At 42.1% G+C, this 27,765-nt stretch overlaps 1 protein-coding gene across 5 annotated transcripts in view; it reads left to right on the forward strand.

Annotated features, from left to right (window-relative positions):
- The window catches only part of slc12a7b (solute carrier family 12 member 7b), a 132,950-nt gene that overhangs the window by 61,849 nt on the left and 43,336 nt on the right, over nucleotides 1–27,765 (forward strand). For all 5 annotated transcript variants that reach the window (XM_075452122.1, XM_075452123.1, XM_075452125.1 and 2 more), the window contains exons 2-8: nucleotides 1,407–1,501; nucleotides 2,241–2,369; nucleotides 3,896–4,042; nucleotides 7,788–7,842; nucleotides 7,935–8,065; nucleotides 8,362–8,603; nucleotides 8,771–8,982. In XM_075452122.1, the coding sequence (XP_075308237.1) occupies nucleotides 1,407–1,501; nucleotides 2,241–2,369; nucleotides 3,896–4,042; nucleotides 7,788–7,842; nucleotides 7,935–8,065; nucleotides 8,362–8,603; nucleotides 8,771–8,982 (1,011 nt within the window). The remainder of the gene's footprint in view (nucleotides 1–1,406; nucleotides 1,502–2,240; nucleotides 2,370–3,895; nucleotides 4,043–7,787; nucleotides 7,843–7,934; nucleotides 8,066–8,361; nucleotides 8,604–8,770; nucleotides 8,983–27,765) is intronic.

Genomic DNA, 27,765 nt, shown 5'->3' on the forward strand with positions numbered 1-27,765 from the left:
GCCAACCAATGACAAACATAGGAGGGTGGGAGTGAGGGAGTAGACTGAGACGCACACAGCCACACACATTCACGGGGAATTCACGGCGAAATCAAAACGAAAGAAACGAAAGAAAAGTGACATGAGCGCGGAAGATAATTCAGCCGGTGGCAGTGCAGAATCTAATTTTGTGCCAAAACATAAATCATCCTCCATTATTTGGAGGTATTTTGGATTTAGAAAGGATGATGTCGACCAGAGCGAGGTGTTGTTGCACTTCAATGCACTTTCAATGTTTCACCTTACACCAGCTGCTGCATAGGTTATTTATTGTCAAAGCAGAGCTACAGTAAAATGTTAGATTTTTTTAATTTATTAATTATTGAGTGACTTTATGTTAATGTTGATGACAGTGAGTTCTAATCAATAAAACTGCACTCTTTTGTTTTATGATGTTTTTATTTTTCTGAAAAATGCTTGGTTTTCACCGAACCCGTAGTCATATCGTATCGATATCGAGATATCTGGCATGAATATCGAGATATGAAATTTTGTCCATATCGTTCAGCCCTAATACCGATTTATTTTCTGTGACCAACTACAAGTTTCATATCTGCTTGACTGACATATTTTTCTCAGTCTTTTTTATGGATCTTGTATCCTCTTAGATTTGAAAAAGATATATTTTTTTTAAATCAATACAGATTATATAACATGGATCCTGCACAGTGAAATTAAAGACATAATTTTCATACATGGACCGGCCACCACAGAGTTTGGACTTTAACCCCACTGCGACCTTTGGGATGTATTGGAGAAGTGTGTGGCCTGGGACTGAGCCAGATATCCAGCTGCTGGATGTATTTTTTTACTGTCTGCGAAACCAAGATTAACGTTTGAAATGCTCATTTCAAAAGAGAGACACATCTGCTCAATTTAACAGACTGTTTCAACTCGTTACATGTGAAAAGCAAAAAATTTGGCACCACAACAATAGGAACCTTTTGGCTCATTGCTACTTGCCTTTATCTTTAGTTTTTTTCAACATGCTTCGTAATCTTTGAAATCTTTACATTATAGTAAATGGTATATTAGGACCATTGTTTTTAGGTGTTGTCATCTCAACCTCTGGCTTTTTTTTCTGTTTGTTAGAAGTATTAATTTTGTGAACTGACCCATAAAATTTGGACTGGATATGGCCCAGACATTTTGGATCTTTAGTTTTTTCTTTATTAGTGATAACACAGTACATACTACTATGGAATAACCAAAGAAAAACTTTGAATAAGTACTCAATAACTTCAGTTGTTTACACTGTGTACTTAAAAAACGTTTTTGAAAATCAATTTAGTTTTTACAAGTTACCAACCATATTCTACTTTGATCACACGACACGTTAAAACCCCACAACATGTTTTTTTTTCCAGGTGATGGCGTCCTAAAGGAAAACAGTCCTTTCATCAACAACACAGACCATGACAAAGGCAACAGCTATGATGGCACCAACATGGCGCTTTTTGAGGTAATTCTTGCACTATTCTTATTTTTATTTTTTTACATGAACATCACCTTGTTGTAGTCAGTGTACACAGAGCAGGGTCAACTCTTACCACATAAAGAAATGTCACAGTGTATTTAGACCACGACGAGCAAATCTTAAACTAAAAAGCGGTAAGCATTCCCTGCCGAAACTATATGTACAGTTTAACAACACACCCATGAAGCTCAAACCGCTTCTTAATGCACAGAAAGCTAAAGCTCTACAGGCTCAGCAGTGGTGCACTGAATATATAGAATACACAGGTTAAAGTACCAGTCTTCTCTCAGCTCAACAGTGTGTCAGTCAGAGCAATAGAAACTGCTCTGTTCCCTCCAGTTCATTCGGCTGAACTTTTTCCATCTGCATTCCTCTGCCATTTGGCTGACTTGCTCTTCTGTGGTCACTGGTCCTTGTATAGAATCAGCTCGACACTGTGGCATTAGTTTTCTCCACACTGTATGAAGTTGATCCAGCGGTACCATTCCAACATGGTTTGAACAGTGGTACATGGTACCTCCCGAGAGAGTTCATCACTCAACCTGCAAATGGTAACCAAAAAAGAAGTACCGCTCTAAAGTTTCATTTTGAATGGGAAGGTGTGTCTGGTGTTTGTTTAACTGCCTCTGTAAATACATAGTTTTGTTAATAAGGAAGAAAAGAAAAAGTGAAGAACAAATCATATTGCTGTAAAACTTGTTAACAAATATTTCCTCAATTGCAGGAGGAAATGGACAGCAACCCCATGGTGTCATCACTTCTCAATAAACTGGCCAACTATACTAATTTGACCCAGGGAGCCCAGGAGCACGAGGATGCTGAGGATGAGGGGCCAAAGAAGAAAGCTGTGAAGGTAAAGCAGAAGGCCTCTTGTAATACAGCGTCCATACCAGTGCTGTCAGGTAGTGTTTACATATGTTTCATACGGTATAGGGTGGTGTATAGTTGCATATTAGCAGCCATTCTTTAAAACAAGTATTACATAACAGTCTTTGACCCATGAATCCCTGCTGTTTGTTTTATCCTCAAATCTTTCACTGGTTATGAACCTCATTGTAATCTTGACAGCCCTTTCTGCTGTTGTTCACCTTTTTGTGAAATTTGGTGCTACTCTCTAATGGGAAATAAGGAAATTTGTAAAGACCAAGTTACTGTGGACTCGTTAAAATACCAGCATGTAATTGTAAAAGCCTTTAGAGAGTGTTTAGTCACCTGGTAAATGTCACAGAGAGATATATTCAGTTTGCAAGACGATGAGAAATCAAGTCAGATAGTTTGATGGAAGATGAAAAGGGAAAAGAAAATGTACTTTATTTACTATTTAGCAGAAGCCCTTTTTTTGTTTTAGCCCTTGTCCCACAATTCGTCTCCGTAAGTATCCTTGAATGCTCATGTTTTTTTTTAAAGGAAACATTTCCAAAGTCTTGTCATGCAGCACATGAATATTTTTCTAACCGCAGCTCCAGTCCCATGTCAGTTGCCCCATTCTGTCCCCTGCATGGAAATAGGCCTTGGGCAACTCCCACTGGCTTGCAGGCACATCTTGAAATGAGTGGATGAAGTAGATGAGCAGATGAAGCAAACGCAATTGTTGTTCCTTTTTGTCTGGAGTAGCAGGACCTGTGCTGTACATTTGGAAATAGTTGTAGCCGGTCATTAATTTGAGGTGAATTCTACATGGTTTTGTGCTTTGGCCTTTCTGCATGTTGTTGCTAAACTAGTTTGTAATACAGACTACTGTTTAGTTTAAATGGAAGCATTTAAGGATTATATATGTTGTAGATGTATCTAAAAATGACAGAGTTGTGTATGTACACGGTGCCTTTGTCTTTTGAGATACCGTTCTGTTTGCTAGAGTAATATTCATCTTCAGAAGCCCATTCTTCACATTACTATTGGAGGCAGCTTTTGTCATGCACACGGTGGATCTTCCCTGTTTGTGCCGTTGTCACAATAAAGAGGTTATTAGAGCACTTCTTTTAACAACTGATAAGTCTTCAACTGATTTGTCTGAACAAAACTGTCAGAAAATGAATTGCACATGATTACTGCATGTATTCATGGTTTGATGCAGTATTTGACTGCTTGTAATGTTTTTATTCACAGTCTGAGTTGACAAATGAAATATTTTACAAAGGAGGCAGTTTTTTGTTTCTCTTTCATTTCCACTATTTTCCAGATCATCTTCTTCCTGGCCCTCGTCCGGGTTTGTTCTCTTCATTCTTGTTTATAACTGCCATCACTGTTGTGATTTTCATCTCCTAGTTCTTTCTTTTCCCTCTTCTTCCAGCTTCTCTCTATTTTCACCCTGTTCAACATAAACAGATTTGTAATCTTTTTTCTCTCCTATCCCCCCCACCCTCTCTACCCTGTCTACAGAGCCCTCAGATGGGGACCTTCATGGGTGTGTATCTCCCATGCCTTCAGAACATTCTGGGGGTCATATTGTTTCTGCGCCTTACCTGGATTGTTGGCACTGCTGGCATTTTGGAGTCCCTGGCTATTGTTGGCTTGTGCTGCTCATGTGTAAGTATTCCATGACTGTGATTGATGTGAGTCTGCAGTGTTTCCCGCAGGAAATTGCTTAGTCAAGGTGGTGAGTCGTTGGCCGGGGGGGGGGGGGGGGCTGTTAGAGCAATAACGAAGCTGTTTAAGAGCTGTAACACTTTTTTATTTACATTATTAACTATTTACATTAACAACCAGTAGGTGTTGCAATTCAATGTTATCAATGCTGTCTTTTAATGTCTGAGCCTGGCAAAGCATTATTACTTCGGTTCAAAAAAAATAAAATAAAAAATGAAAAATTTTGCGAACGTTGGCAAGGCGGCAGTGCGAGTGTGCTAAGGCGGCCGCCTTGACTATAATGCGCTGCGGGAGACACTGGTCTGGTTTCACTGTTGACATCTAGACACATATATGTTATTTGAAAATGTTTCCTTTCAAAGAAAAACTATGCATGTATGCATAATTTATTCTTTATCAAGGGATTAAGTACAGAAGTCATTGGTGCAATAATGTTTAAGATGATGGAAAAATAAACTCAGTGTACATGCCCTGCTTTTTAATGCTTCATGAATATGATAAGAGCATAATTTATCATTTCTCAGATGTGTACTCCTCTGTTTCTAATGGTATCGGCTTGACATGTAATCCATCCATCTGTAAAATGTCAAAAACACAGCTACATGCACACCCACACACTCGCTAAACCTGCCACTCCCACTGCAGACGATGGATTATTTCAGATTAATCATGGAGAGTACAAACCTGAAGCCTGGAGTATAATCTTAGTGGAGTGCTTTTAAACTCATAATAAACAATTGGCAAAATGATCAATGATTAAAAGTTGCAATGAAACTATTCATAAAGAAGCAAATCTGCCATATTCATACTCCCTTATGAATAATGCCTAATGGCTTTCATTGCTTTTTAGATTAAGAACAATTCCAATGTAATCTATTACATCAGTAATTTTGTGGATTTACATCAGATTTCATAATAATGGGAACTCCATTTGCCTAATTAAAATCTATTCTGAGTGTGTGAGTGGGGTTAACCCTCCCTTACACCTCTGCTGTTACATAAGAGAGACGAGCTTGCTCAGACGGATTAATGTTCATTTTCACTGCTTAGAGCACGTCTGACCTCAGATTGATGGTACCATATCAGCCGCCTGCTCATAAGTCACATCTGGGGACATTATTACACAAGAAGTGTTCTTTAGATCTAACTAGATCCAACATCATACATTGACAGAAGTGATCTTTTTACCCTGATTCTTCACTGAGTGAATCCTTTTCTTCCTTTCACAAATTACTAAACGACAGCTGTTGCAGCAGAGACGAATGAAAAAATACTGCTGCCCCAGATACAGACATTAGGCTTCACATACAGTGCTCAGAGTTCAGAATATTTTTCCCAGCTGGTCGAGACCAATGGCCACCCTTCCTGGTTCTGGTTCCGGTTCTGGTTCTGATGGAGGTTTCTTATTGTTAAAAGGGGGGAGTTTCTCTCCACAGTCGCCTCAAGAAAGGAGATCGGATCAAAGAGAAGTTTCGGTTCAATCTGTTGATTTCCTTAGCTAGGCTACTTTTTTTTATATGGCTTTGTATGAATGAATTGGACTAATTTGGAATTTGATTATGTGTGGGATGGGATTTGATTGTATTATGATTGTATTATAATGAGTTGGATGCTTATTGGGTTGAATTGGATTGTATCTTTGAAGTGCTTTGAAATTACATTTGTTGTAATTTGGCACAATATAAATAAAATTGAGTTGATTTGAACATTTTCCATAGTCCCATCTCTGTCCTCTGGTCTGCACCTGGTTTAATCGCATAAACAAAGAGACATTGCATTTTTAGCTCACCGCAGGCATTTCTGAAGCGCTTACTAATCACCACCATTAACTGTATTGAAATTAGTAATGCTATGGTTTGTTTTGGGATTCTTGAACGCGAGTGAACTCAGATTAGGCTCTTAATTAGTACTGCCTGCCTTTTTCTAGGCAAGAACTGGATTATTGTTTGTTGTGTTGTTTTCCCCAGATTTGCATTGTCAGCATTAGAACCAAAGACAGTTGTTTATTCCAACTGCTATCTTTTAATTCTGCTCTAACCCTAACCCATTCTTGTTTTCTGTCATGTTCATTTACTTTTAAGCTCATGGCTCTTTGTGAAATTAGAAAAGAGTCTACATGAGATCTTAGTGAAGGGGAGATTAGTCTTAAAAGTGGGGTCTGTGATGTTTTCTGGAGCATTTTTTTTATCATATTGTCTGAAAACCTCCTCACGACCCCATTGCACCCACTAAAATAGAATGTTTGGAAAAAAAACTAAATCTTTAAGTCCATTGTAGAGGGTGTAGCAAGAGGAAATGTCTGACCAATAGAAGTAATGATGAGAGTTACTTCTATTGGATTCTGACACGCCAATCAACCGTCAGCCCCCCCCACCCCTCCCCCCTGCGCGTTCACAGACTTGTGACTCGTTCATGTGTTTTGAAGGCGTGGTTTCGAGGGGTGGGCTGAAGGGAGAGGCAAGGTTGTGTATTTTCAAAAATATAGCTTGCAGGAACTGTTTTTCCAAGATCTCAGACCCCACCTTTAAAGGCCATATTATTTTTGAGTGATAGGTTTTTTTGGACAACAAAAGTTTGGACATATATACATATTAACTTTGAATGTCTGCAAACTTCAAACTAGTTGTAAGCACAAATGTAATATGCACAGATTTTCACTTGGTATTTAGATTTTCAAACATTTAGATTTTTGTCAGTTTTCCTTCCGGTCCATTAAAGAGGTTATTTGTATTTTGGTTATAACTTAGATTGTCTGTGAAACATTTAACCTTGAAGTTCAAAAAGCTCAGCTTTTTGAGCATCTAAAGACAAATGTTATGTACTACCACTGATTAATTTGTAGGAGGGGACACATTACTGTGCAGTAGGAAATTGTTTGTGAAGAGAATTGTAAGGTTACTTTCTGGTTGCAATAGTGAGGACGTGGATTCCAGGTCTGAAAGTTGCTTGGAGTTCTGTCATTCGTTTGTGGTCAAATCCAAGCTGCTGTGTAGCTGCTTAGGATTTCAGTGGAAATAGTGAGCTAATTGGTTTTACTCCAACTTGTCTGTCTCTTTAAATAAGACATCCAGTAAAGAGCTAGATTTATCTTTGTCATGTCCTTGTCCTTTCTCTCTCCTCCCCTCGTCTATCCTCTCTTTCCTCTGTTCTATACCCTTGATGCTTTCCACCCTACTTTCACCAGCCTCAGAAAGTTTCACTTGAACATCTTTTCTTTTTTTGTCTTTGTACCCGTTTTATTATCTCACTCTGCCCTTCTCTTTGTCCTGATCTTCCTGTCATTCGGACTGCACGGTTGGGTAACAGACTAATATAGATATCCTCAACAACAATTACTGATTTTACAGAAAAGCTTGTATCCATAACCAATCCAAAAGATTTAGAACATAAGCTCCTAAGAAGCTTGAATGCTTCTTAGGAAGCTTGAATGCTTCTTAGGAAGCATTCAACAGACTAAATGCTAGATTAACCCACCAAGGATCCCATTGTTAGGAAAAAATGGAAAAGTTGTTTAAATATAAAAAACTAGTGTGCAAGAATGTTTGCATTATTGGTCATTGAAACTGTATTTCACTGTACATACTAGCTGTTTAATAACTTTTTATGGACAACAGAGATAGGAAAGCCGCCTTCTTTAAGAGTTTTATCCTGAAGCTTTTTTTTCCATCCTCTCATTTCTCCACAGACCATGCTGACAGCCATATCCATGAGTGCAATTGCTACTAATGGTGTTGTGCCTGGTAGGATGCATTGTTTCTTCATCAGTATAGAATGAATAAGAAAACAAAGTTGTATGATGTTGATTTAGATTCCTGCTGTCTTTGCTCTCCAGCTGGAGGTTCGTACTATATGATTTCCAGGTCTCTGGGTCCAGAGTTTGGTGGAGCAGTGGGTCTGTGTTTCTACCTAGGAACAACCTTCGCTGGCTCCATGTACATCCTGGGTACCATTGAGATTTTACTGGTGAATGAAGCATCTTTGCACTTCTTTTACCTCTATTAAGTATTTATCTATCCCCACCCTAGTTCATGTTATTTATTGTTTTATATATCATGAGTTATTATTATTTTTTCTTTTTTAAAACTAAATAAGCTCAAATGCTGCTAAATGTTCTAGTTTTTTATATTCAATGCCACTATGTTTGCTTTAGATGCTGGGATAAAACTTTACTACACATTAGGATAACCAAAAAAGTAACTTACATGTATTATTACAAAGGTGACTTGTGTATCTTGTTTTGATTGATCCTGCCCACTTAGACTTACATCGTGCCTAAAGCAGCCATCTTTGTGGCAGAGAGAAAGGAGGATGAGGTTAATGCCCTGCTCAACAACATGCGTGTCTACGGGACATGCTGTCTTGCACTGATGGCAGTAGTTGTCTTTGTTGGGGTCAAATATGTCAACAAGCTAGCACTGGTCTTCCTGGCATGTGTAATTCTCTCGATCTTTGCTATCTACGCTGGGGTAATCAAGACCATCTTTGAGCCACCGGATTTTCCGTGAGTCCATTTTGAATAAGCAACCAATTTTACTATTCTACCATGCTGTAATGATCTATATAGTACAAAACTAACATCAAACTGGATTTATCATGCATTTAAATTTTTCTACAGTATGATCATTTTAAATTATACATCTTCTACTTATCCTCTCTTCCTCCACCTAGCGTTTGCATGTTGGGGAATCGCACTCTGAAGAACAACAATTTCGACAAGTGTTTGAAGACTGATTTTATAGATAATCTGACAGTCACTACCAAACTGTGGAGGCTGTTCTGTGATGGGTCTGAGCTCAATGCCACCTGCAACGAATATTTTCTGAACAACAATGTGACTGAAGTGCAAGGCATCCCCGGACTGACCAGCAGTGTCATTTCAGGTAGGACCAGCATGTGGCAGAATTGAAAACAGTCTCTGACCGATTCTCAACACAATATCAGGATTACTTTAAACTTTTACCAGACATGATTATTTTGAAAATTAACCTAAACAAAAACTGTATTGTATTATACTAGCCAAAAGCTGATTTCAGCCTTAATCACATGGGACTGCAGAGACAAAAAGTTATATTTTAGTAGCATTAGTGCCACTCAAAAGAGAAGACCACTGTAGGAAACTCAAAAGCCCAATAGTTAAAGGATAACTGCGGTATTTTCAACATTAAGCCTCTTTTCTGAGTCGTCTGCAATGTTTTAGAACCCCCCTCACCGCTTTTTTTATGTTTACTGCTGTCTCCGGTATTTGCCTAATTTTGATTCATCTCAACCTGCTTCAGTATGGCAAGTCATGTGCATGTCCAAAAAGGTCCGTAAAATTACCATAAACGTCCGTTTTCAAAGTCATCAACTCACCGGAGTGGTTACTGGTGTGCACTGGTAATCCATATCAAATTTTGTTATGAAAAGTTGCTTCTAGACACATGAGAAAAGAAATGTAGTCGGCCTAATTACCACAAGAGTTGTGAGACAATCTGGCAAAGACTTGTTGCTCCTGCAGCTCCTAAAAGAGTATGCTGATGTGGCCAGATGAGGAACAGGTGTGGAACGGTCTGGAAGATAGAGGTTTGATTAATAACACATGAAAGGTGAGATGGATGCGCATGGAGGCTGGGAGCTTGAGGTGGACAGTGGAAGGGTTGATGATGGTGTCAATATCAAAGGGGCCGATTTATTTAGGTGCCAGTTTCTTAAAGGTGGATCTCATCGGAATGTCTTTGGTGGCTGACCAGGGGTGTACTGCGTAGCCGATCCGCTAAACGGCGGTTGCATTCGACCTTGCAGAGCTTAACGGGTCTGGGTCCATACACGCTGAAGGTGGTGTTGAACAGAGGGAACCTGCAAATCCCTCTCCTCCTCAGGCAACAGCAGTGGTTGGTAGCCCAATGAGGCCTCAAAAGGAGATTATCCCGTGGCAGAGGATATAAGGGTGTTGTGGGCATACTCTATCCAGGGCAGGTGTCGGATCCAGGAAGAAGGATCATTAGCGGTAACACAGTGGAGGGCAGCCTTGAGGTCTTGATTTAGCCGCACAGTCTGTCCGTTGGACTGGGGATGGTAACCAGAACTTAACGAAACCTTAGCCCCCAGAGATGCACAAAAGGTTCGGCATACCTGTTAGATGAACTGGGGCCCCTGGTCGGACACCACTTCAGAGGAAATGCCATGGAGACGGAAAACACGATTCAACAGGAGGTCTGCGGTTTCAGAGGATGAGGGTAGTTTGTCCAGGGGGACGAAATAAGCAGGCCTATAAAAACAGTCAATGATGGTAAGAATAGTGGTTTTACCTTGTGAGGGAGGTAATCCAGCAACAAAATCCAGGGAGATGTGAGACCAGGGCCAACCGGAAGCTGCAGAAGTCCAGACGGCAGGTGGTTGGTACTTTTACTCCTGGCACAAATAGTTCAAGCAGTCACATACTCTCTAGTGTCAGTCTCGAGTGCACGGGTCCAAGGCCAACCCCTGACGAATCTGGTTGTCGACCTGCCAAGAAATGTCTCGCACCAGGCAGGTCAAGGGAAGAATCCGGGCTGGTTCTGTAGATTCTTCTTCCGGGGCAAACTGTCTGGATAGGGCGTCAGTACCTGGACGATAAGAGATTGAAAAAGTGAATTGGTCAAAAAATAAGGACCTACAGGCTTGGTGGGAGTTAAGTCTCTTAGCACATTGTATGGAGGAGAGGTTTTTATGATCAGTCCAAACTATAAAGGGTTGTTTTGCGCCCTCCAACCAATGCCTACATTCTTCTAAGACTAGTTTGATGACTAGGAGCTCCCGATTGCCCACGTCATAATTCTGCTCAGCAGCCGTCAGGAGAAAAAGGCTCAAGGGTGAAGCTTCCCCTCAGAGTCAGACCCCTGGGACAGAATGGCACCCATCCCTGAGTCAGAAGCATCCACTTCCCGAATTAATTGCAGATTGCAGGTCGGGGTTAGGCTGAGTGAGGATGGGTGATGAGGTGAACCTGTCTTTGAGCCGTTGGAAAACCAGATCAGCTTCAGGGGTCCTGAGAAAGGTGGTTTTGACAGAGGTTAGTTTGGTTACGGGTGAAGCAATGATACTGTAATTACGAATTAAGTTGTTTATGGTTGGTGGGTGTGGGCCACTGCCACAGCCTTGATCTTCTCCGGATCCGTGTTCACCTGCCCGCTCTGCAAGATGTAGCCGAGAAAGGAGACACATGGTACATCAAACTCGCATTTCTAAGTCTTGAGAAAGAAGTGGTCCTCCAAAAAGCCTTTGAAGAACCCTACAGACATGTTGTTTGTGCTCTGCAGGAAACTTAGAGAAAATCAAAATATCATCATGATACACAAACACAAACTGATATGAATAGTCTCTCAAGACATCATTTATAAGGAAATGAAACATTGCGGGAGCATTAGTGAGGCCAAAGGATATGACTAGGTATTGAAAGTGGCCTAAGGGTGTATTAAGGCATTTTTCCACTCATCCCCTTAACGAATCCGGACCAGGTGATGAGCGTTGCTGAGATCGAGTTTGGAGAAGATGGTTGTACGCTGAATGGGTTCAAAGGTAGAGGAAATAAGCACCAAAGGATATTTATTCCAAATAGTAATCTGATTTAACCCCCGATAATCGATGCAAGGTCGCAGGGTCTTATACTAAAGGTGATAGGTGTGGTTTTGTGTGTGATGGTCATAAGTACACCTCCATCTAGCGCTGATACTTATTTCTCTGAGGTTAAATAAGTTCTCATCACCATTCAGTTTTATAAAAAACAAGGCAGCCAGTCAGTGGCTGAATTCATTATAGAATTCCGCATCTTGGCAGCTGAAACGGGGTGGCTGGCTAACCCTTTCCAGAGAGTTCCTCTGAATGCACTCAACGAACAGATAAAGGACCAGTTCGCCTCATGAGAGGAGGCGTCCTCTTTCAATTCAATTCAATTCATTTTTATTTATATAGCGCCAAATACAACAAATGTCATCTCAAGGCACTTAGATAATAAAGTCCAATTCAAGCCAATTGGAATTCAATTCATCGTAATCATAATTATTCATAAAATAATCCAATTCGTCCATATAGAGCCAATTCAAAAACAATTTCCTAGCTAAGGAAACCAACAGATTGCACTGAAAACTTTTTCTTTTTCGGTCCAATCTCCCGTCCTGAGCGTGCCTGAGGCGACTGTGGAGAGAAACGACTCCCTTTGAACAGGAAGAAACCTCTGGCAGAACCAGACTCAGGAAGGGTGGCCATCCGCCTTTCGAGGACTTAGTCACTCTAGTGATTCGAAATGACAACTGGCTAGCCGAGCGAAGGAGGGATGGGACCTCTCGCCCCAACAACCACCACCTCTGCGGCCATCTCTCAATTCTTCGCTGAGTCTGGATTCGAATTGGTGCATCCTGATTGTCGTTTTCCGCGCGTGCCAAGATACAAATTATGACTGGTGCACGACTACGCGGCAACCAAAAAACAGACGGAGGGAAAAGTTCGGGGGGCTCGCCTCCTTCAGCCATCACACAGCCTGCAGAGCTGCCTGCTTGTCACTCACAGCAAGCGGAGGTGCGTGGGGGGAGGGGCACTACGTTGCTGCTGCACACGGCGTGAGGGACCTCCACTTTCTCTCTGACGAGACGTCACTAAACAAAAATTAAAAATTAAAAAAAAACGCTCATACCGCAGGGACGGTATGGTAGAAAATTTTAGTGGTTTTAAACCTTGACTTTTTAATACCGTGGTATACCTTGAAACCGGTAACTGGCCCATGCCTACTCAAGATACTTTCTTCATCTTATTATGAAGAAAGTATTAAGAAGAAATAAGGACCCCTTTTATTAATAAGTGGGAAGGATCTACCCATCTTGGTATCAAATTTACCTCAGAAATCAAAATGGTTGTGCCAGCAAATTATGACCCATTAGCTGATCAAGTGAAAGAAAAACTTGACCGATGGATGACAATGCCCAGATCAAAAATCGGTCACATAAATATGATCAAAATGTGCATATTGCTGTCAGAACGGTGTGGCGTAGTGATGAAGAGAGGACCCGGATGTAGATATACAATATAATAACTTGATTTATTCCAAACAAAACTAACAAAAAGTGCGGCTGAGCTGGCATACAAAAAACCTAAACTCTGACTATGAAAAAACTGACAAAACAAAACCTGACAATGACTATGAAAACCTGACACAGACAACATGGACAAACCTGATAACCAACTTGACTTTAACCTGAGTGACAGTGAGGATCTGACAAGGAACATGAACAAATCTGAAGACTAAATACAGAGGAGGGTGATTAGTGAGTGAAGGCAGCTGAGGGAAGAAACGGGTGAAGTGAGTGAAGCTGATGGCAGGGCAGAAGAGGCTGAGGAAAACATGGCAAAACTAAAGATTAGACAGAAACCTAAAACATGACCAAAACAAAATGCAAAACATAAGACTCCAAACATGATGGACATGACAATTACCTAAATTCCTTTACCTTTTTTAGGCAAGGCAAGGCAATTTTATTTATAGAGCGCAATTCATACACAAGGTAATTCAAAGTGCTTTACAGCTACATAAAATCACAAGAAGGCAATAAAATCATTAAAAAGAAATAAAAAATAAAAAACCCATTAAAAATAATCATTAATTAATTTAAAAGTAAAGAGTGCAGATAAAACACTTTCAGGTGTCATATGCACAGCTAATCAGAACTGTTTTCAGCCTGGATTTAAACATTGTCAGAGTTGAGGCCTGTCTCCCATCTTCTGGAAGACTGTTCCAGATTTTAGGAGTATAAAACTGAAATGCAGCCTCACCTTGTTTAGTCCTGACTCTGGGCACCAGCTGGAGACCCCTCCCTGAGGTTCTCAAAGTTCCAGTTGGTTCATATGGCTCTAACATGTCAGAGATGTACTTTGGTGCTTGACCATGAAGAGACTTGTACACAAGCAGAGCAGTTTTAAAGTCTATTCTCTGAGCGACAGGAAGCCAGTGCAGAGACCTGAGCACTGGACTAATATGGTGGTATTTCCTGGTTCTAGTCAGGACTTGAGCAGCAGCATTCTGGATGTACTACAGCCCGTTTAGAGCCCAGTGAGCAGGCCGTTACAGCAGTCTAACCTGCTGGAGACAAACGCATGGATTACTCTTTCTAAGTCTGGTTTAGACACTATTCCTTTGATTCTGGCAATGTTTTTTAGATGGTAAAAAGCTGCTGATGTTACTGATTTAATATGGCTGTTAAAGTTCAGGTCTGAGTCCAATATTACCCCGAGATTTCTAACTTGATTATTAGGTTTTAGAGAGAGAGTCTCAAGGTGACTGATAACACTTTCTCTTTGTTTCTGTGGGCCACAGACAATGATTTCAGTTTTGTCTGAGTTTAGCTGGAGAAAATAGTTTTGCATCCACACACTGATCTGTTCGATGCAGCAACACAATGTATCTACAGGCCCGTGTTCTCCTGCCGTCAGTGACACGTAGATCTGAGTGTCATCTGCATAGTTGTGGTAGGACACATTATAGCTGCGTATTAGCTGGCGTAGTGGAAGCATGTACAGATTGAACAATACGGGTCCCAGGATTGACCCCTGGGGAACTCCACAGGTCATAGCCATTTGGTCTGAGACACAGTTGCCAATTTCAACAAAATATTTCCTGTCCTCCAGATAGGACTTGAACCAGTTTAAAGCACGACCAGAGATTCCAACCCAGTCTTCCAACCTCTGTAATAAGATCGCATGGTCAACTGTGTCAAAGGCAGCACTCAGGTCCAGCAGAACTAAGACTGAGACTTTACTTGCATCTGTGTTCAGGCGGATGTCATTTGTCACCTTGATCAGAGCAGTCTCAGTGCTGTGGTGGGGCCTGTTAGACAGGAGAAAGTCACTAAGCTAGTCAATACCTCTTATACTAGCCAAATCATTCTTTGGAAACCTTAATAATATTTTCAGTAAATTTATTTGGAATAATGATAACAAAAATAGAGATTAAGAGGCTGCTATACCAGCCTTATGAAAGAAGAGGGCTACAGCTCCCAAATCTAAAATGGTATTATTGGTCTGCCCAGCTACACACCGTTAGCTTTGATTTCTCAGTAGAAAGTCCTTCAGCTTGGATGAATATTGAGCAGGCATCAGTAAATCTCCCAATCAAAATGTGTATTTATATTCTGCAAACATTAAAACCTTAAAGAGATGTTACGTCCACCAAGGGCACAACATATTTGGAGGACACGAGACAAGATTAAGGGTTCAAAAAATATATTTTATTCTTAAACTCCCTGGAACTTCGGTTCTTGGTTCAGCTGCGTTTGATTTTCTGTGAATAAAAAAAAAAAAGAGTTAACTTCCCTCAGTTTCCCGTGTCCCAAAAAAAACGAAAAAAAAAACCCAGAAACCCCAAAAGTATTAACAGAAAGTTGGACCTGGTGAGCAGATCAAACAGAACAAAACGGTACAGCAGGGGGCCAACCCTATACAGGGCCGTCGAAGCCCCTACTAGTACCGGACTAAAGCAAAAAAGAACCTAATGCAAAAGAAAGATCGAAACCAGAACAACCGGTCCCACCAGGCCAAAATCACAACAAAAAAACGAACAAACAAAGACTAACCAAAAATACCGCATGGCAGGTTGGAGACGTCAGCTGCGGCCTACAGCGACTGGACGAGCGCGCACCGAGTCAAGACGCGTTCCCGGTGGTGGTGGAGCGATCGGAAGGGCGGATCCCTAACATGTCGAAACCCAACCTATTTATAGGCGGACCAACAGCGCCACAAATTAACGTAATCAAATTAATTACCAAAAATAAGAAATTATCCAAAGTCCAAAATATATTAAAAGGTCATTCAACTAAAGTCTATAAAAAAAACTGTCAAGGAAAAAATACACAAAAATAATTACTAATGTGCCCAAAGCACATAACACCCCCACCCAAAGACTTTGAATGGGGATTGATGTAACCCGTAAAAAAAAAAAAAAAAAAACATTCAGAGAAAAAAAAAACAAGACTAGAGTCGTGAGAGTGCGTCGGCCACTATGTTGTCTTTACCACGAACATGTTGGATAGAGATGTTAAAAGACTGGAGTCGCAGAGCCCAGTTCATCAAGCGGCGGTTTTTATTGCACATGCGATCCAGAAAAACTAACGGATTATGGTCCGTAAAAACAACCACAGATCCGATAGAACCGTCTACATACACTTCAAAATGTTCTATAGCCAGGACCAACGCTAATGCCTCCTTTTCGATGGTGGAATTCCATCTCTGATACTTGTCAAGTTTTTTTGAGAAATAAGAAACCGGATGTTCCACCCCATCAGTACCATCCTGGAGAAGGACAGCTCCGACGCCAGAATCACATGCGTCCACAGCCAACTTAAATGGTACATCAAAATGAGGGGCAGACAACACAGGAGCGTTAACTAGCAAATGTTTAGTTTGGTCAAAAGCAGATTGACACCGTTCAGACCAAATAAAAGCTACTTTAGGGTTAAGTAGGTCTGTTAAAGGAGCAGCTACAGAGGAAAAGTTTTTACAGAACCCCCTGTAGTAACCAACCATTGCTAGATAGCGGCGTAGCTCAGTACGAGTGGTAGGTACCGGAACAGACAAAATAGCCTCTACTTTAGCCTCAACGGGGCGCACTTGACCTCCCCCCACCCTTTTTCCAAGATAGGTCACTGTCACTTGGCTGAATTGGCATTTAGAAAGATTAACTGTCAAATTAGCCTCACTCAGACGCGCAAAAACAGTTCTTAAATGGTCAACGTGCTCAGCCCATGTAGCAGAACAAATCACCAAATCATCCAAATAAGCCTCACAGAATGATAAACCGGACAAAACCACATTCATTAACCGCTGAAACGTCGCTGGGGCGTTACGCATCCCAAAAGCCATCACCGTATATTGAAGGAAATCATTGGGTGTGACAAAAGCGGAAATTTCCTGGGCTCGTGCTGTTAAGGGTACCTGCCAGTATCCCTTCAGCAAATCCAGCTTAGTCACAAACTGGGCAGCCCCCACATGGTCCACACAATCCTCCATACGAGGCAGTGGATAACAATCCGGCCTAGTCACCCCATTTACCTTCCTGAAGTCCGTACAGAAACGGTCCTCTCCACTGGCTTTAATAGCCAGGAGGCATGGCGAACTCCACATACTACTGCTTGCAACAGCAAGTCCATGTTTCACCATGTACTCCACCTGCGTCTTCAAACGGCGTCGCTTGTCCGGGTTCACTCTGTAAGGATGTTGTTTAATAGGCTTGGAAACACCAACATCAATATCATGGCTGAGCACACGAGTCTGAGTGGGAATGTCTGCAAACAGCGACCTATAAGACTGGATCAAATTAATGACATCAGCCTGTTTAGAAAAATCAAGGTGAGACAACAAGAGAGGTAAGTTTTCCAACATCTCTGAATTTGGAAACCTTCCTTCAGTGACAGCCGGGGAAAAAACGTCACCTTCAGGTTCAGCACTGGAAAGCTCCTCCCGTGCCTCCGCACCTGCCCCGACGCATGCGTCAACTCGTTCACTGGAAACACAACTGACAGATTTATTCAAAGAGGGCACACGCTCGATATAAAGCTTCAGCATATTAATATGACATAGGCGTGATGTCCGCTTCCTATCAGGAGTAGAAACCAGATAATCTCGATCTCCGACCTTCCTCTTGATCGTTTAAGGGCCACTGTAGCGCGCTTGTAAGCTGGAACCAGGAACCGGAAGTAACGCTAACACTTTCTCCCCAGGCTGAAAAACTCTCATAGTCGCATTTCTGTCAAATAAAGAATTAATTTTAGCCTGTGCAGTTTTAAGATTTTCTTTAGCTATCTCGCACGCACAGCTCAGCTTCAGTCGAAAGTTACTGACGTAGTCCAACAAATTTTGGTCAGATTTTTCACACAACCACTTCTCTTTCAATAACTTTAAAGGATCGCGAACAGTGTGAGCAAAAACCAAGTCCGACGGGCTAAACCCCAGAGACTCCTGAACCACTTCCCGTATAGCAAACAGTTGTAAATGTACACCTTCATCCCAGTCTTTTTCGAACTCCAAACAGTAGGTGCGAAGCATTGTTTTTAACGTTTGATGGAAACGCTCGAGTGCGCCCTGACTTTCCGGGTGATAAGCGCTGGAATGACAGTGCTTTATGTCAAGTTGACGTAAAACCTGCGCAAATACTTTAGACATAAAGTTAGACAGTCTGCACAACCTGAGGTAAACCAAACAATGAAAAAAACTTCGTTAATGCTTTCACCACTACCGGCGTAGATATTTTACGCACCAGAAAAACCTCTGGAAAACGAGTAGAGGTGCACATCACCGTTACCAGGAACTTATTCCCCACTTTGGTCCGAGGTAACGGACCCACACAGTCAACTAATACTCGTTCAAATGGTTCAGAGATGGCTGGAATGGGATACAAAGTAGCAGAAGGAATCGTCTGATTTGGCTTGCCAGATACCTGACAGAAATGACACGAATTACAGTAGCGCACGACATTGCTCTTTAAACCCGGCAAAAAGATATGACGCAAAATGCGATCATAGGTTTTTCTTATGCCAAGATGACCGGCTAATGGATTATCATGTGCTAACCGCAAAATTTCTGAACGATATGGAGATGGAACAACAATCTGTTTCACCACACACCACTCTTCAACATGAGAGACATTTAAAGGCATCCATTTACGCATCAAAAGCCCATCATGTAAGAAATAGCCAGTAGAAATGGACTCAGACTTATCAGTTAAAGCATCGTTAAACAAAGGTGCTAAACTTTTATCAGTGTTTTGAAGTTTCATCAACTGCTGTCTAGACAATGACAGTGCATTCGCATCCAACATGTCCTCCTCCACACTTTTCTTTAATGGGACATGTTCGGATTCAGTGTTGAACAGAAAACTTTCACTCAAGTCAACGTCATCTTTATTTTCCTCTTGTTGACGCTTAAGTACTGCACGCGTAACTGCGCACGACGTGAACACATCTGGGAATGTACGAGCAAGCTCATCTGGACAGGTGTGCAACACCGGGACGGGTGTAACGTCTGGAGTAACTAACACTCGACCCCCAGCCAAGTCATTGCCCATGGTCATGGAGACGCCCGCTATTGGGAAACTAGGACGCACCCCAACCACAGCGTCACCAGACCACAGCTCAGACTGGATCACGACTTTGTGCAGAGGAACACTAATGTCTTGCATGCCAAAACCACAAACTGGCACCTCAGAACCAATCGCAGTGTTTCTACTTAACGGCAAGATCCCCTCCAAAATAAAAGACTGAGAGGCAGCAGTGTCCCGCAATATTTTTACAGGGATTTTCTCACTATTAAGAGACACAGAAACAAACCCATCCATAAAGAAAGGCTTAAAATCAGCATACTCGCAAGGCTTTGTTGTTGAAAGTGACTGAGTAACGTGATTTACAGTTTTAATTAGAGCGACCGGCTTAGTGTTCTTTTCCTTTAAAACCGGGCAATTGGCCACAATGTGTCCTCTCTTTTTACAATAAAAACACGTTACATTAGTTCTTAAATCCAACACATGATCTGACTTGCTTTCAACGTCATCAAGCACAGCAGGTATATCTGATTCAACGAGTGAAACAGATTTTGCACACCCCTTCCAATTATTTTCAGATTTGTCAAATTTATTAAAGACATGTGAGCACTCAAAATTACCTTTGTGCGTTAACATATACTCATCAACGAGCACTGCAGCTTTTGACACATTTGACTCTTTATTTTCATTCAAGTAGGTGGTAACTTTCTCTGGCAAGCTGTTTTTAAAGTCTTCCATTAAAATGAGCTGCTTAAGTTGTGCAAAGTCGGCAACCTTTTTAGCAGCGCACCAACGATCAAAGAAAATTTCATTATCTCTGACAAAATTCACATAAGTTTGATTATAGTTTTTTCTCAATTTGCGAAATTTTTGACGATAAGCTTCAGGTACTAGTTCATACGCCCTCAAAATGGCACTTTTAACTTTCTCAAAATCAAGGCTATCCGCCACAGATAGAGACGCATATGCCTCTTGCGCTTTGCCACTTAACGCACACTGCAACAACAAAGTCCACATATTTTTAGGCCATTTAAGTGTGAGTGCCACCCTTTCAAACAACGTGAAATATTTATCAACATCCCGCTCATTAACTCATTGGCTGCCATTGACGTCTATAGACGTCAATTTTAAAAAAAACGTTGACTGCCAAAGACGTCTATAGACGTCAATTGCGTTTTTTAACGGAGCGGGCTGGGGGACAATCTAGCGGAGTTTGTCACTAAATCTTAGGCTTGTAAACACTAAACAGAGAATATACTGGCAAAATTACCCGCAAGGTGGCAGCAGTGCCACTTTGCACACAAAAAAAAAGCTTGTTTTCTCTGTTTTTTTTGGTCAAACAGCTGTTTTTGGTGAAACCAACCTATATTCTACTGTCTATTACTAAAGGACTGAAAATGATAGAAACAAACTTTTTTTCCTGATGAAAGAAGAGAGTCTACTCTTTCGTTTGGTAATTTCGTTGTGTACATAGTCATAAGACACAGTTTTCTGTGGGTCTTGGAAAATCAGTCAAAATACTGCAAAACACTTGGCAGTATGGGTCTCTCTGCACTGAAATGGCTGGCAGCCAATGAGTTAAATGGAGGAACCAAGCGAACATTTTTACTAACATCAAAGTCAGTCGATCGGGATTTCGAAGACTCAGCACCAAGCTCGAGTTCTTTCAAACGCAGTTCAGCTTGTATCTCCAGTCTTCGTTGTTTAAGATACAGCTCCTTCTCTTTCAAAGCAAGCCGTCCTAATTCAACTTCAAGTTATTTCAAACGAACCGGTTCATCTGGCAACGAAGCCCTCGATGGAGACCCAACAGGACTTTTTGGTAAAATTGTAGCAGGAAAAATTCCAACCTGAACCAATGCTGCTAACAACTCCGTTTCAACTGTTCCTCTTTTAGCACGTTTATTTACGGTAACCTTGAAATGCTCGGCAACTAACAGCAACTGATCCTTTGTGCATTTACCCAAGGCATCCAATGTGGGCTTTTCAACAAACTCATCCAGGTCAAACTCCATGTCTACACCATGGAATCAAGCCACACTTAATCACAAAAGCCCATGCACAAACAAAGCTACAACAACACCACGCTCAATTATCCTAATTAAGCAGCGCAACGCGCGCCAGCTGTGCCAAAATGCACAAAAAAAACAGCATAATCGCCAAAACCAACAAACAACCTCAGGACACGACAAGTTGCTAAAGGTAAACTTTGTTTAAACGAGCCCCCATAAATATGTTACGGCCACCAAGGACACAACATATTTGGAGGACACGAGACAAGATTGAGGGTTCAAAAATATATATTTTATTCTTAAACTCCCTGGAATTTCGGTTCTTGGTTCAGCTGCTTTTGATTTTCTGTGAAGAAAAAGAGAGTTAACTTCCCTCAGTTTCCCGTGTCCCAAAAAAAAGAAGAAAAAAAAAAACAGAAACCCCAAAAGTATTAACAGAAAGTTGGACCTGGTGAGCAGATCAAACAGAACAAAACGGTACAGCAGGGGGCCAACCCTATACAGGGCCGTCGAAGCCCCTACTAGTACCGGACTGAAGCAAAAAAGAACCTAATGCAAAAGAAAGATCGAAACCAGAACAACCGGTCCCACCAGGCCAAAATCACAACAAAAAAACTAACAAACAAAGACTAACCAAAAATACCGCATGGCAGGCTGGAGATGTCAGCTGCGGCCTACAGCGACTGGACGAGCGCGCACCGAGTCAAGACGCGTTCCCGGTGGTGGTGGAGCGAGCGGAAGCGAGAGGAAGGGCGGATCCCTAACATGTCGAAACCCAGCCTATTTATAGGCGGACCAACAGCGCCACAAATTAACGTAATGGCCCTGTCACACTGTTCCGTATGAGAGAAGCGTATGAGTTGCGTATGAAAATTAATAATATAATTTTCATACGCACGAAAAGTCCTTGAAAATAAAGAATTGTGCATATACTTACCGTATTGAACCTATGAGTAGCTTATGGTCAGCATATTGACAGCGTATGGACAGCGAATGTTAGCAAATGTCAGTGTATGGCCAGCGTATGTCAGCGTATGAACAACGTATAACCAGCGTACTCTGCGTATGACTAACGTATGAGTAGCATATGAACTGCGCATGCCCAGCGTACGTTTCAACGCGCCTATATCAGCAGCCTTTCCACATTGCTCCATTATTGCAGTAGACGACGCGCTATCAACATGTCTCGAGACATTCAATTCAATTCAAATTCAATTCAAAAATACTTTATTTATCCCAGAGGGAAATTAAATGTTGATGTAACTCAATTAAATCAAGGAGTTATTATAGATGCTGATGGCTGTGGGCAGGAATGATTTCCTGTAGCGGTCCGTTTTGCATCCAAACTGAAGAAGCCTTTGACTGAAGAGACTCTGTTTTCCGATAACAGTCTCATGGAGACTGCTGCTGCCCCAACAGATGACACAAGAGGAAATAACGCTCTCAACAACAGACTTGTAGAATATCTGCAACATCTTGTTGCAAACCTTGAAGGACCTTAGCTTCCTCAAGAAGTACAGTCTGCTCTGTCCTTTCTTGTAGATGGCTTCACTGTTGTGTCTCCAGTCCAGTCTGTTGTCCACATGAACACCGAGGTATTTATATTCCTCAACCACCTCCACTTCTTCTCCCATGATGGAAACAGGGTTTGATCTGACCCTGTTTCTCCTGAAATCTACAATCATCTCCTTTGTTTTGTTAACATTCAAGATGAGATGATTGTTCCCACACCATGCCACAAAGCGGTCCACCAGCTCTCTGTACTCAGCTTCCTGTCCATCTCTGATACACCCGACAACTGCAGAGTCATCTGAATATTTCTGTAGATGACAGGAGTCTGACTTGTACTGGAAGTCTGAAGTGTACAGAGTGAAAAGGAATGGTGAGAGTAGAGTCCCCTGTGGTGCTCCGGTGCTGCTGATCACCTGGTTAGACACACAATTCTTTAGTCTGACAAACTGTGGTCTGTTTGTCAGGTAGTCATTAATCCAGGTGATTGTTGAGGCCTCCACCTGAGTCTTCTGGAGTTTCAGACGAAGCAGATCAGGCTGAATTGTGTTAAATGCACTGGAGAAATCAAAGAACATGATCCTCACAGTGCTGCCTGCTTTGTCCAGATGACAGTGGGTTTGTTGAAGCAGGTGTATGATAGCGTCTTCAACTCCAACTCCATGGCGATAAGCAAACTGCAGGGGGTCCTGATATGTGCTGGTTTGCTTACACAGGTGGGTCAACGGGAGTCTCTCCAGGACCTTCATGATGTGGGATGTCAGGGCAACAGGTCTGTAGTCATTGATGACTGAAGGGTGAGTTTTCTTTGGTACCGGAACCAGACAGGATGTCTTCCACAACAGTGGTACTTCTCTTGGGTCAAGCTAAGGTTGAAAAGGTGTTGCAGAATCCCACAGAGCTGCTCTGCACAGGCCTTCAGGACTCGGGGGCTGACACCATCTGGACCTGCAGCCTTGTTCCGGTTCAGTCTCTCCAACTGCCTCTTCACCTGACTTCTAGAAACAAAAAAGTGGGAGGGGGAGGCAAAGGGGACAGCAGCATCTCCTGATTTGGTTGAAGAGAAACTAGTGGAAGCAGAAAAATCCATGACTGAGGTGGAGGTGGAGATGTTACAGGAAAGCTGTGGGTCAGAGGAGGGTGGGATGTCTCTTTGGCTGGGAACAGGAGGGGAGGATGGTGAGCTTGTTACTGAACTGAACCTGTTGAAGAATGTGTTCAGCTCATTTGCTCTGTCCAGACTTCCATCCATCCGATCCTCCCTCTGCTTGAGGCCTGTGATCTTCTTCATTCCTGACCACACATCTCTGATATTGTTCCGCTGCAGTTTACTCTCAATTTTCTTTCTATACACGTCCTTGCTCTCTCTGATCTTGACTTTGAGCTGCTTCTGTATACTCCTCAGTAACTCCCTGTCTCGCTCCCTAAAGGCTCTTTTTTTCTTGTTCAATAGTTCCTTTAGCTCACTGGTGATCCAGGGTTTGTTATTAGGGAAGCATCTCACTGTTCTGGTGGGGATGGTGTTGTCCACACAGAAGTTTATATAGTCAGTCACACACTCAGTCATGGCATTAATGTCCTCTCCATGAGGCTTACAAAGAGAAATCCAATCGGTTGCATCAAAACAACCCTGTAAGGCTTCTTCAGCTTCCTGTGACCACTTTCTAACAGTCCTTTTTGTGACAGGTAGTCTCTGGACAAGGGGTTTATATGCTGAACAGAGAAAAACAAGGTTGTGATCTGATTTACCCAGGGGAGGTCTTGATTTGGAAATGTATGAATCCTTGACATTTGTGTAAAACAAATCCAATGTCTTGTTTTCTCTGGTAGAGCAGCTGACAAACTGTTGAAAAGTTGGCAGTGTAGCAGAGAGTGAGACATGATTAAATTCACCATATTGCCACAAAAGAATTGGGGTGTTGTGTCTGTATCTAAGCAACAACGGAACTGATGACATCACATGCAGTGTCGGCAACAGCTGAGGGTGGAATGTAAACAGCCACCAAAACAACACTGGTGAACTCTCTTGGCAAATAATATGGACGAAAACCTACTGCCAATAGTTCAATGTCAGGACTGCAGAGACGACTCTTCACAGTAACATGTCCTGGGTGACACAATCTGTTGTTGACAAGCACTACCAATCCACCCCCTTTCCTTTTCCTGCTACTCTTTAAATCTCGATCTGCTCGTACAGTCAGGAAGCCCGGCAGAGAGACGCTGGAGTCGGGGATATGATCCTGCAGCCATGTCTCAGTAAAACACATTATGCTACATTCCCGATATTCTTGCTGAGTCCTTGTCAAGGCTAGAAGTTCATCCAACTTGTTAGCTAACGATCTTACATTGCCCATGATGACGGATGGCAGAGATGGTTTGAACTTCTTCTTTCTTTCTCTCCTCTTTGCTCCTGTTCTGCATCCACGACGCCTCCTTTTCAATTCCAGTGGGATTTCTGGCTTCAGTTGTCGAATTATTTCTGCTTTTCCAATGTTAATCAGCTGCTCCCTGTTGTAAACCACCTTGTTGCTAAGGTTATGCATGTTAACAAAAGAGTAAAATATACAAAAGTATTGGGAAAAATCAATCCAGCTGCACAGCATCCAAGGCAGGAAGGAACAGTTGTCCAAAAAATGCAATTTCTTCCAAGAAATAACAGGAATGAAATTTAGAAAAAAGAAAAATCTCAATGTGAGGTACAGAGCTACTCCAACATGCTGCCACCCTCAGCAGCGCATTCTAGAACATAGAACATTCTAGAACATTCATCTTGATCATGCCTCCCAAGAAGCAATCGTCGTTTGCCCGGGCCCTGGGCCGAGGTCGAGGAAAAGGCAAAAAAACACAAGAATCATTCTCACCCAAACCTGCTGAAATGCCTGATGCACCTGCGGCTGATGAGTTACATGCTTCTAAGCGATCAAGATCCCCAACTCCTCCTCCTGACCGCTCCTGTGAATCGTCGGTTGCCTCAGATATGTCAGTTGCCGCCTCCATCTCCTAGCTGTACGGTACACCTTCATGCCAATGTATGGCAACTTATGTCCAGCGTTCTCGACCTATCAGTAACGTACCTATATCGTACCTCTAGCGCAGGGGTTCTCAACCTTTTGCAAGCGGGGCCCCCCCTAAGACGGTTCATTGCAGTTGGGGCCCCCCCCTCCTCCCGACCCCCCCCACCCTTCACGGCCCCACCCCCACGACACCACCTTAGATAGATAGATAGATAGATAGATAGATAGATGGTTAGGCTATTATTTTTAGGCCCACATTATTATTATTATTATTATCATTATTATTATTATTATTTTTATTATTATTATCAGTAGGGGTAGGTAGGCCTATCATTATTACTAGGCTATTGTTATAACTGGCAGTAGCACCAGACTTCTAATGTGAGCTTGCAGGCATTATTATTATCATTATTGTTGTTGTTGTTGTTATTATTATTATTATGGTTATTGTTATTATTATCATTATTATTATTATTATTATCAGTAGTAGTAGTAGTAGTAGGCCTATTATCATTACTAGGCTATAGCTATATGATATGAGGTTACATGCTCTTATTATTATTATTATTATTATTATCAGTAGTAGTAGTAGGCCTATTATCATTACTAGGCTATAGCTATATGATATGAGGTTACATGCTCTTATTATTATTATTATTATTATTATTATCATCATCAGTAGGCCTATTAACATTACTAGGCTATTGCTATAACTGGGAATTGGCACTAGAACTCTGATATGAATTTATTCTTAATTATTATTATTACTAGGCCTAATAATAGGCATATCATCTGCATGTTTTACAGAAGCTTTAATGTGAGACCTGAGCCTGCTTTGCCTTGCAAAGATCCTCAATTCTTGGTGCAATGTTTGACAAACACAGCCTCAAATCATCCTCGATTTGTGCACGATTGCGGTATTTCGTCTTGAGTGCAGTCATTTTTGAGAATCCTGCCTCACACAAATATGTGGACGCGAAAGGGAGGAGAATCTTTAAGGCGACGTCACAGAGTTGAGGGTATTCCTGCATCAATGATGCCCAGAATGACGACAGAGGGCAGGAGGTAAAAAGTTCCCTCAGCCTACTGTCACTCTTCAGCTCAATAAGCTGTTCCTGCATATCAACTGGCAGTTCCTTTGCTGTGCACACAAATGGATCTCGAACCCACGCAAAAGAGCGATAATCCTCTTTAAAATGCGTTGCAAATTCTTTCCTCATTGCAGACAGGTGCTCCGACGCTGACTGAAACAGAGACGAGAAATTGTGTGACGTGCCTGCATCAGTGATGAAGTCTGCAAGGCTGGGGAACATGTCGCAGTTCCCTCGACTGATGCGGCCATGCCAGAGCTCAATTTTTTGTTTGAAGGCGTCCACTCTGTCTGCAAGGAGCAAAATATGAGTTTCGCGGCCTTGCAAAGACAGGTTGAGGCCATTCAAACGATCAAATATATCGACCAAATAGGACAGAGACGCAAGCCACATAGTGTCATCCAGATGCTTCGCCAGATCTGATTTGATATCTGTCAAAAAACACTTCACCTCCTCTCGCAACTCATACAACCGCTGTAACACCCGCCCCCTAGAGAGCCAGCGAACTTCAGTGTGCAGAAGCAGCTGTTCGTACCCTGAGCCCATCTCCTGGCAGAGGATCCCAAACAACCGAGAGTTTAGCGGCCGTGATTTAATAAGATTTATCATTTTCACGGCTTGGTTTAGCACGGACTCAAAGAGAACAGGCATTTTTTTGGCAGCTAATGCTTCGCGATGGACCATACAATGTGTCCATTTCACAAGAGGTGCTACTTGCTGAACGCGAGCAGCTAGGCCACGCTCGCGGCCCGTCATTGCCCGTGCACCATCCGTGCATAGGCCAACGCATCGGTCCCAAGTCAAACCATTTTCACGGATAAAAATATCAAGAACATTGAAGATGGCTTCTCCTGTAGTGCGCGACTGAAGAGGCCGGCAAAACAGGACATCCTCCTCAATCGCCTTGTCCCGCAGATACCTGACATAGGTGAGGAGCTGTGCCTGCCCAGCAATGTCAGTGGATTCGTCCAGCTGCAGCGCGTAGTAGGGACTCTGTTTTACT

Source organism: Odontesthes bonariensis, chromosome 20, assembly GCF_027942865.1.
Source record: "Odontesthes bonariensis isolate fOdoBon6 chromosome 20, fOdoBon6.hap1, whole genome shotgun sequence".
In the NCBI taxonomy this organism is placed as follows: Eukaryota; Metazoa; Chordata; class Actinopteri; order Atheriniformes; family Atherinopsidae; genus Odontesthes; species Odontesthes bonariensis.